At 48.2% G+C, this 10898-nt stretch overlaps 3 protein-coding genes across 3 annotated transcripts; all 3 read right to left on the bottom strand.

Annotated features, from left to right (window-relative positions):
• Positions 1-13: 13 nt before the first annotated feature.
• On the bottom strand, positions 14-2952 carry zp3d.2 (zona pellucida glycoprotein 3d tandem duplicate 2). Its single transcript, XM_069175953.1, has 8 exons — positions 2447-2952; positions 1779-1894; positions 1558-1661; positions 1001-1175; positions 793-898; positions 616-704; positions 470-543; positions 14-345 (listed from the first exon to the last, which is right to left on the bottom strand). The coding sequence occupies exons 1-8, from the start codon at positions 2897-2899 to the stop codon at positions 14-16; spliced, it is 1449 nt and encodes a 482-aa protein (XP_069032054.1). The 5' UTR covers positions 2900-2952.
• Positions 2953-3633: 681 nt separating this feature from the next.
• On the bottom strand, positions 3634-5960 carry LOC138214581 (sperm acrosome membrane-associated protein 4-like). The gene is made up of 3 exons (XM_069176314.1): positions 5784-5960; positions 5014-5133; positions 3634-4047 (listed from the first exon to the last, which is right to left on the bottom strand). The coding sequence occupies exons 1-3, from the start codon at positions 5827-5829 to the stop codon at positions 3821-3823; spliced, it is 393 nt and encodes a 130-aa protein (XP_069032415.1). The 5' UTR covers positions 5830-5960; the 3' UTR covers positions 3634-3820.
• A 602-nt stretch (positions 5961-6562) lies between these two features.
• tektl1 (tektin like 1) lies at positions 6563-10563 on the bottom strand. Its single transcript, XM_069176302.1, has 8 exons — positions 10324-10563; positions 9615-9899; positions 8530-8634; positions 7817-7961; positions 7512-7678; positions 7339-7434; positions 7132-7245; positions 6563-6962 (listed from the first exon to the last, which is right to left on the bottom strand). Exons 1-8 carry the CDS (start codon positions 10561-10563, stop codon positions 6765-6767), a joined length of 1350 nt encoding a protein of 449 aa, XP_069032403.1. The 3' UTR covers positions 6563-6764.
• Positions 10564-10898: the final 335 nt, after the last annotated feature.

Raw genomic sequence — 10898 nt, 5'->3', positions numbered from 1 at the left:
CTCATCGACAACTTTATTCATCAAAATCAAAGATTTCTTCAAATATTCTGCGAGGTTCTGTCATCACCTCCTCGTCCTCCTCCTCCTCCTCCTCCTCCTCCTGCTCAGCAGAGCCCTTCACCTCCTTCTCCTCACCTCCCTCCTCCACCCACGTCACTCCTCCTCCTCCGAACGGCCACTCCAGCTCCTTCACCGCCAGAGTCGCTCCAGGCCGCGGCGTCTTCCTCCTCTCCGTCGTCGTTGTCATCACCGTGGTTGCCATGGAAACCGCCTTCCTGTTCAGGCCGGGCGTGGGTTTCGCTTCGGGCTCGATGGTCCACGGTCTGCTGCTGATTATTTGGGTTGCTGGAACACGAATGAATGTTTTTTTTTTTTATCTTGGGAGTTTCTTCAATCTTTCCTGACATGATTCGTTTTTTTATTTGTTTTTTTTTTAATTGTGGTGAAAGTGAACGAAGCGACGACTCACCTGTGGACGCGGCGGCGCTGCAGTCGGAGTCGCAGCAGTCGCACACCGAGTCGGATCCCGACAGCTCAACCCACCTGAGGAGCAACCAGCCGATGACTCGATCCTTTCACCGCCCACGAGTCCGGTCATTAAAGTTAAAGACTCACCTGCCGGCTTTGGTGTCGTAGTTGCAGGACTTGGTGGTCGGCGTGGGGGCGGAGCTTCCCATGGACATGGTGCAGTGCATGTAGAGCTGCTGCAGCGGATTAAAGTCAGGATTTATTATCACTTAAATGTTAGCAGACATAAAACCGGATGACTTGCAGCAGAGGACTGAAGCTCACCTGACCCGTCACACCTGTAAACAGGAAGGCGTCCACCGAGAACCTCACACTGTTGTTTTTGTGTCGGACGAATCCGGAGCGTCCTTCCTTGCTTTCAATCATACATCTGGATTATTATTTTTTTTTTAAAGGGAGAGGAGAAAAAAAGCCGACCGTGAGACCGATCAGCTGATGTTTCTTCTGGAAAACAAAACCGTCCCTTTGTTACCCAAAGTTCTTCACGACTGGAAACTGGGGCGTGGAGGCGGGGGGCTTCTCGGGGGTCGCGAAGCACGAGTGGACGTACAGCCTCTGGTCCGGCGCCGCGGGCAACGCCTCGGTCTCGAAGTACATCGGCTCCCCGAGCAAGTACTGATCCGACGGAGAGAGTCTCTCCCACCGAGCTGGAAGGAAGAAGAAGAAGCAGCTGCAGCAAATCGCCAAATGTCCACCGAGACATTTCAATGTTTAGGTCAGTCTATTATATTCATTTTGTGTATATAGCTCGATATGTGTGTGTGTGTGTGTGTGTGTGTATATATTATTTTTTCATTGTATGCGTATTTGTAATTGTTTTTCTTTCGGTGTACTTCTATCTGTATTCTTAATGTGTTGTAACAACTGCAGGATTACTAAAATCGTATTTGATCTTATTGGTATCCTTATGTCTCTGGTGCGCCCTCTGCTGGAGTCCTCCAGTATCACGCAGAGCATTGTGGGTGATAAGCAGGTTTTAAAGCAGGTATATCTCCGGCCTTGGAACAACATTTTTTTTTGTCGTCTTACCATTTCGCGGCGTCAGAATGAATTTGGCTGCGTTGGTCATTTGTTTGAAGACCCGGTGCATCCGGACCCTCGGTGTGTAGCCAACCTTGTAAGAGTACTGGTACCTAAACAGTTAAAGCACATCATCCACATCTGAATAAAAGTAAATAAAAAAAAATAAAAAAAAACAGCGTTCATAAATGATTTCCGTGTCATGAATTTGGTGTCTGAACGTCTCCGACCTGTTAAAGTAACACACGACAGGTAGGGTGAAGGCCGCAGCTCGTCTGATTGGTCCTCGGACCGTCGGCGGGTCGTACCTGAGCGTGTTCGAAAAGGCCACCTGGTTATCAACGACCTGCCAGCAAACAATCAGCCGGATCATCGATTTGACCTTCAACAAGATGAAGAATCAGCAACAGGGGTCTCCAACCAGTAGATCTCTTTCTACCCACGGACTGCGTCTCAAGCTGCAATACCACCGAGTGCCACTAGAGGTCGGCTCCAAAAAGCCTCCTGATGATTGGTTCTAATTAGATTAAAAATGGAGAGCAATGCTCACGAAACAAAAAACATGCACATGCTGCTGAATTTAAGCTCCTGTGACACAATAACGTATAATGAGTCTTAATTTGTTACGTTCCACGTAAAAAGAAGCTTATTCGGCTGGTTTGGGTGGAGCTCAGCTGGTTTGGGTGGAGCTCAGCTATGTGAATAAATGTTACGGAGGCTGTGAACGGTTAACGGCTGAAACGTTTCCACAACACGGGATTAAAAAAACTAAAAACCTGCTGCTCCATGATGTTCTCTGATTAAACGGTGCCAGACTTCATTGGGAATTTTGCCAATTTAAGACTTGACACGGAACATGAGAAGATTCAGTCCCGGATGTGGAGAAAGAAGGACTCACCGCGCGTTTGGTTCCACACATGCGCAGATCGTACTCAAAATGCAGGTGTTCGCCGGTGGATCTGCTGACTCTGCAGGTGCCCAGTCTGAGCCGGGACGGAGTCTCCCCGGTGCCCAAAACGCTCCTCTCCACCTGCACGTGCATCTTACCGAGTCGGCACGAAGTCCTCACGGAAACAGCCGAGGCCGTGGGCGGGCCGGTGGCGGGCCGCACCGGGAGCAGGACTCCCCGGACGGGCTCGGGGAGAGGCTCCTGTCCGGTGCCTTCGGCGGGAGAGAAGTGCTCCTTCTCCACCAGCGGCTGCTTCGAGTCCACAAACACCGGGAGGCGGAGGTAGGACGGCGGCGTCTCTCTCCGGTGAACGTTTCTCATCACCGGAGCCGTTTGATTCGTGGCTCCTTCGGAGGAGAGCATCGGCAGCAGGAGGTGGAGGAGGAGGTGCAGGTAAAACATGGTTCAGTGAACTATACCTGCGTTTTAAACTATTAACTTCCAGACTTGTGTGTTCTCGTGACTTCTGAGTCTTTTTTTGTTTTGTTTGTTGTTTGGTGCCAAAATGAACAACAGCTGGTGAAGCAGCAGCCAGGTGTCCAGTGGCGCCACCTTCCGGCTGCCTTCCGCAAAACCACCTGACGTTCTTTTATCTTTTATTTTGGAGTTACAAACATAAACTGCATATAAAATTACTGTATATCAACAATGACGCGTCTAAAATATGAATGCCACAATTTGCCGTGAATATATATTTTTTACTTTTTTTATTTTTACACATTTAAAAGACATGTAAAAAAAAAAAGAAAAATGTACTTAAAAGTACCGGAAGTCAAATTATTCATTATGCAGAATGGCCCTTTTCAGAATCACACTCATTAAATTATTCTATTTATAATTATTGATTCATGAATGTTACAGCTGGAGTACTTTATGTACTGCTGCTATAGCTTCATCTTTAATAATAGATTTATTAGTTGATTTATATTTGATACTAATAATCTATATATTTTACAGATGCTTAACATTCCAGATCTAGAATAAAACCTCAGAATAATAAAAACACGACTCTTTAATCTGTATCATTTTATTAATCTTGCAGGAATTCTTGTCAAAAACATCGTCTTGTTCTTTTTTTTTATGTTCTCTTTACAGACACATTTTCTTATTATTCATTCACATTTTAAAATGTCATTCTATCTTTTTTCTAATTTTTTACACATTTGTATTCCTCTTATCCAACATTTATTCCAAAGGCTCCAATTTAAACTCTGTTTATCCTATTATTATTATTATTATTATTCATTATCAACTTTTAATCTCTTTATTGCATTTTATTGTCTTCACTCTTGTTTTTATTTATCTGTCATCTTGTTTCTGCGTTCACCACCAGACCGAGTGCACGGTCAGCAGCGTGAGCAGAGAGGAGGTCCAGGAGGTCCAGGAGGTCCAGGAGGTCCAGGAGGCGGTGGCGGCCCCGTTGCACAGGTGCGTGTCGCAGCACTCGTTGGTGAAGGTGAAGTTGAGTCCCGCGGCGAACTTGTGGCCCGTGAGGCCGCACAGGACCGGCAGGACGCAGCTCTTCTCGTACAGAATCACACGGATGTCTCCTGGAAGTCCATCAGAGACGTCACACACACACACACACACACACACACACACACACACACACACACACACTGAGGAAACACACCGAGGAAACACACACTGAGGAAACACACAGACCGAGGAAACACACTGAGGAAACACACCAAGGAAACACACAGACCGAGGAAACACACACAGAAGAAACACACACTGAGGAAACGCACACTGAGGAAACACACACTGAGGAAGCACACTGAGGAAACACACTGAGGAAACACACTGAGGAAACACACAGACCGAGGAAACACACACAGAAGAAACACACACTGAGGAAACACACTGAGGAAACACACACTGAGGAAACACACACTGAGGAAGCACACAGACCGAGGAAACACACACAGAAGAAACACACACTGAGGAAGCACACTGAGGAAGCACACCGAGGAAACACACTGAGGAAACACACTGAGGAAACACACACTGAGGAAACACACACTGAGGGAACACACTGAGGAAACACACACTGAGGAAACACACACAGAAGAAACACACACAGAAGAAACACACACTGAGGAAACACACTGAGGAAGCACACCGAGGAAACACACTGAGGAAACACACTGAGGAAACACACACTGAGGAAGCACACTGAGGAAGCACACACAGAAGAAACACACACAGAAGAAACACACACTGAGGAAACACACACTGAGGAAACACACACTGAGGAAACACACACTGAGGAAACACACACTGAGGAAACACACACTGAGGAAACACACACTGAGGAAACACACACTGAGGAAACACAGACCGAGGAAACACACACTGAGGAAACACACACTGAGGAAACACACACTGAGGAAACACACACTGAGGAAACACACACTGAGGAAACACACACAGAAGAAACACACACCGAGGAAACACACACTGAGGAAACACACACAGCCGCCACGTCTCTGGGTGGACTCCTTCACACTCACCTTTCTCGCCCACCGCCCTGCTGGACAGGCAGCGCCCCCCGGGGGGGCAGCGGAGAGGGAACCGGATGCAGGCCAGAGGGGAGACGGCAGGAAACACACAGGTGTAACAGAAGAGGGCGGCTGGAGGGAGGACGGGTTAGAAAGAAGACTTCAGACAATTCAGCTCATCAATAATAATAATAATCCTGATGTCCAAATTCTTAATTGATTAATCGATTTGTTTTTAGGTCTTTTTTTGTTTGAGTTGCTGAATATTTGTCGGTGCCAGCTTCTCAAATTCATTATTTTTCGAACATTTTAATCGACCAAACAATGAATGAAGAAGATGGCCGATTTAATCAGTTGTTCAAAAATAATCATAACGACCTGTAATGTGTTTAAAACGTGATGTCCGCTGGTCTGCAGCTTAAAACATTATTTCCAAATGTTTTGAAATATTATGCCGTCATCTGAGTGAAGAAAAATATGAAATAAGTTGATATTTGTAAAACAGAAGTTTCACGGTAGCAAAAAAACTCAAATAATGAATTGATTAATCAGGAACTGTTTAATATTTTAGGACTTTGTTTAAAGTCAAATGTTTGCTGCTTTTGCTTTTTCTTAGATTATAAATTCAATGTTTTCTAACATTTTATAGACAAAAACATCAATTCATCATTTAATCGATGGTTTAAAAGAAGTTCCTTCATATTTCTTTATACAGTAAAATTCATGTTTTTTATTTAATATTAATATTGTTCACACACACACACACAGGTTGGTTGACTCACCCACAGCTGGCAGTGAGCAGAGGATCAGCAGCAGCACCTTCGACATCGCTCAGTTTTCAAACCTTCAGCTCGTCTCCAACAAATCGGACGTTTTCATCTCCGACACCAGAACTCCATGATCACCTCCCAGAACCTCCCAGAACCTCCCAGAACCTCCCCTCCTCCATGATCCCATTACGGCTGTGCATCTGCTTCAGCTGGGACGTGTTGCTGAAGCAGCTTTATTGAATCACGTCTCATGTCTTTAATAAAAGACGAGTCGGCCGGTCAGCTGACCCGCGGTCCCATGACGAGGAAAAAAAGAAACACTCGGAGCTTTTAAAAACAAAAAATCAAAAACAAACTCCAACACTGCGGTTTGAGAAGTCGCTGCTTTGTTTTCAGTGAGGAGTCGGATCATGTGGTCAGATTAACGTAAGCACATTTCTGTGTTGTTGTGTCATCACCATGTTTTCATCTCTTCCATCATTACAGTAAAACTCTGCTCTCGCTTTGTTTTTGAAGTTTGATCTGCAGCTGCTGGGAAGATGTTGAACGTTATTTCAGAGCTGCTACACGATTAGAAGAAGAAGAATTAGACCTCATCTCTTGTTAGACGCAGTGACGTGATCTTTAAAGAACATTAATATCCCGCAGTTTGGATTTTTGAACATTTTTAGAGGTGTGTGTGTGTGTGTGTGTGTGTGTGTGTGTGTGTGTGTGTGTGTGTTGAATGGATGATGATTGGTTCGGTCCCAGAAGTGTGTAAAAAGGGTGTCGACAAACTTTTGACCTTTAAAGTGAAGCTTTTATTCCATTTTATTGATCTCGAACCAGAACTTTTCACACGTTAAACTATCATCTCTCTACACGCAGGACGAACGAGGGCGTGACTCAGCACGCCCCCTCCTGGAGGAACGAGGGCGTGACTCAGCACGCCCCCTCCTGGAGGAACGAGGGCGTGACTCAGCACGCCCCCTCCTGGAGGAACGAGGGCGTGACTCAGCACGCCCCCTCCTGGAGGAACGAGGGCACGGCTCTCCTGTCGACCTGCTGCCGCCTCATGCGGACGACGGCGGCGTCCACCCGAGCCGCCACCGTCTTGCCGCGCAGGTCGTCCAGCAGCTGCAGACAGGTGCGCTGCAGCCGCGCCAGCTCGTCCTCAGAGGAGTCCAGACATCTACGGAGCATCGCGCTGCCCTGAGACACACAGCGGGGGGGCGAGCGTGAAACCACTGCAGTCTGGAGACGTCTCGATTTAATATCTCCGAACCCTTTACAGATGAACATAATCCCTGTTTTGCTCACGTTTAACAAACTGAACTAGTGAATCTGTGAAGTGTGTGTTCGGAGGTTTCGGAGGTCTGACCTGGACGAGGCGAGCGGCCTCGGGGAGCTGCGTCCCCGGGTGTCTCTGGTAGACCTGCACCAGAGGCCTGCTGAACTTCTCTCTGGACAGGACATCTCCGCTGTACTCAGGACCCTGGAGACACGAGGACAAGTCAGAGACACACACACAGACACACACACACACACACACACACACACACACACACACACACACACACACACACACCTGTGCTCTGCCGTGGCTGTGCCGGATACAGTCCACCTCCCTCTGCTTGCGGAACGCGGCCTGCCGGGCGGCCGCAGACGTCAGAGTCAGACGTTGCTGCAAAACAGGAGAAGCGGTTCAGTTCGTGACGTCGCAGCGACCGATCAGACGGACGTTTGCGGCCGCGCGTCGACCTGCAGGCCGACCGTCTCCGCCGTCTTCTTCACCAGCCCGTCGTTGACGGCGCGGTGAGCGGCCTTCTGCCTGCCGATGGCGGCGCCGAGCGTCCGTCTGACGTCGTCCCTCAGCAGCTGGGAGCGCCGGACCGCCAGTGAGGACGACGCCAACGCCCGCTCGCACTCTGAGACGAGGACGGACAGTTTTCAACAAGTCTGACCGTTGAACCACGTTTTTCATCGACGGGGACATTAACACAGAAGCCCAGTTGTGACCTGACAAACTTCTTCTTTCTGTTGAGGTCGTGTGTCTGTGGTCGTACCGGGCGTCAGAGGGCCGGTGGGCTCGGTGCTGCCGCAGGTCGGAGCGCCGCGGCCTCCGGCGGAGCCGCCGCGGGGAACCAGCTCCAGGACCCGGCTCCTCTCCCCGGCACAGTCCAGCAGCCGCCTGCTGCTCTCCCCGAGGACCTGCCGGGACACGGAGGGAGCGCACGCCTTACGCCGCGTCCTGATTGGCTGCTTATAAAAGTCTAAATATGGTTTAGTAGTATATGTTGTTTACTATCAATAATCTGAATATGAATGCACCAAAATATCAATAATCTCAATATGAATGCACCAAAATATCAATAATCTCAATATTAATGATCCAAAATATCAATAATCTGAATATTAATGCACCAAAATATCCATAATCTCAATATTAATGCACCAAAATATCAATAATCTCAATATTAATGATCCAAAATATCAATAATCTGAATATTAATGCACCAAAATATCCATAATCTCAATATTAATGCACCAAAATATCAATAATCTGAATATTAATGATCCAAAGTGTCAATAATCTGAATATGAATTTGTTAGCGCTGCCCTTTTTAGCATGTTAGCATCTTGTGAGGTCAGAGCAGTCTGAAGCTGCTCTGGTGCCTCTTGTTCAGTTTAGTTTTGAGGCGGTGACACTAGCGAGGCTCGTTTCTCCTCGCCGCCTGTAGGGGGCGGAGCCAAGTGGACGACACAGGTGGTGAATCACCTGCAGCTGAGTCAGCGCCGTCCTCAGCGCTCCCTCCAGATCCCGTTTCAGCTGCGTCAGCTCCCGTTTCTCCCGCAGCAGCAGGTAATCAGCGCCGTCCGGGTCCTGCAGGGGGACAGCTGTCAATCCACACGTCTCCTCCGCGAGGCAGACGCACAAGTGCCTAAAACTGTAATACCGCCGAGGGCCACCAGGAGGCTTGTCGCCAATAGACTTCCATTCAAAAACCCTGGAGTTCCCTCCTGAAATACAAAGTTGGTAAATGTTTTCCACAAGTCGTCATGGTGTCATTAGATAAACTCCTCCCCCACCTCGTCCAAATATGGCCACGTCTAGCTCCAAAATATCAAGGTGGCAACAGACGAAATACTGAACTCCAGGCTTCAGATCGATTACAAACGACGGGTGACGTCCCATTTTTTATATCTAATTAATGCTGGAATTATTTTCAGATGGACCACCAGAAAACTAATAAGGGTTGGACCAATCAGCAGCCAGCAGTGATGTCATCGTTGGTTTGTGAACGTTATGAATCCTCCAGTTCAGATTCTGTCCGTCAACATCTTTGATAGTTCCGAGCGGTTCGGAGCAGGAAGTGACCATATTTGGACGAGCTGGGGGAGGAGCCAGAGGTGGATCTGACCGATCTGATCGGAAACCTGACGATACTACGTCCCGCCCACCGATAGCTGTAACCTGACTGCACCACAGGCCTGTCAATCAAACAGACACGCCCCCCAAAACAGGTGTTCTTGAATCTTCTTTTCTAATGAATGAGGGATTATTTTCAGATGGACCTCCAGAAAACTAATAAGAAGGAGTGACTTTAGCTAACAACACCGAGATAACTGATGGACACATTTTATTCACTTTGGATTTGATGAGAGAAGTTGAATGGGAGTCTATGGAGCCGGAGGCTTTTTGGAGCCGACCTCTAGTGGCACTCGCTGGTATTGCAGCTGAAGACACTTCTGGATCAGAACCATTTTACAGACCTGAAGCTACGAACACTTTTATAAACAGTCTGCTGTACAGGAGATTTCTTTGTGACATGAACTATCCACAGCTCCTGAATGTGACCTGACCGTCTCAGCGGCGAGTGGCCTCTGGCTCCGCCCCTCCGAGCTCCTCCCATTGACGGTCAGATTGGTCCTGATGCTGCGCAGCATCCTCTCCAGGTGTCCCCGGTCCCTCTCCAGCTTCACGCCTTCCTCCGTCACCCTCCCGGCCTGCCTGCGCAGCCGGGCCTCCACCTCCCGCACCCTCCGCATGTACTCAGCCGCCACGGCGACGCTGGCGCCCGCACACCGCTCGCGCCAGCTGGAGGGCGGGAACGGGACGGCGGACGACCTCCGGGAGCCCCCGGGGAGCTGAAGAGACGTTTACGTATGATTTAAATCTACTTCAGTCGATCGCAGTTTATCTTCTGTAGCACTTTTTAAAGTAAATATCAACATTGAAATATTCTGATATATAAAATTAATTTAGTGGTTCAAAAAAAGTAATAAAACCTTTAAAAATGTTCATATTTTTACACTTTTTCTTTTAATATTTATTATTACTCAGTTCCCTTTTTTCTCCCCGTTAAAATGGGAACATCAAGTGAACACGTTTTTAAAAGATAATGTTTCTGTGTTTTTACTTTCAATCATAAATTCTGCCTCAGTCCCCTTCAGGGGTCGCGACCCCTCATCTCAACTTTATCTGAAAACAAAACTTTTGGGGAAATTTAGATAAAGGGTAATTCTGCATCTGTATAATTTAATCTCCCAGCAGGCATTGCGGTCGTCTCACCGTCGCTCCTGTAGTTTGCGGCCTCCATGTCTGGTGTTTGCAGACGGAGTCACGACTCTCTCCGGGCCCGTCCGATGTGATCTTGTCCTCGGCTGTTTCCGCTGAGCAGCTCCGCGGCGGCGGCCCGGCCCGAGTCTGCCGCACCAGGCGCTCCGCCCGCCGGATGGAGCGGACCGTCCCGTCGCGCCAGGCTGGCGGTCCGATGGTGACGGAGCCGAGCGGGACCGACTCCACCTGCATTCCTCCACAAATGAGGAGAACTCTGAGAACACCTCGGTCTGTGTGTTTCATCTCCATGGCAACACTTCCTGCTGTAACCAGAAACTCCAAGCTGTTGGCTGATTGGACGGTAAGGAGAGGACGTGTGTGTGTGTGTGTGTGTGTGTGTGTGTGTGTGTGTGTGTGTGTGTGTGTGTGTGTGTGTGTGTGTGTGTGTGTGTGTGTGTGTGTGTGTGTGCGCCCCCACTGCTGTCACGTGCCTCAGTTAAAGCACATCAGCTGTTCCAGTTGAATCATCAGTACAAACAATAAACATCTGGGTATTAAAAGACGATAAAAACGGGAGGAGTTAACTA

Source organism: Embiotoca jacksoni, unplaced genomic scaffold (assembly GCF_022577435.1).
Source record: "Embiotoca jacksoni isolate LCO1_2020_lvr unplaced genomic scaffold, fEmbJac1.0.p SCAF_106, whole genome shotgun sequence".
In the NCBI taxonomy this organism is placed as follows: Eukaryota; Metazoa; Chordata; class Actinopteri; family Embiotocidae; genus Embiotoca; species Embiotoca jacksoni.
Note: the sequence above shows the minus strand (reverse complement) of the source record. Positions and strands in the feature narration are given on the sequence as shown.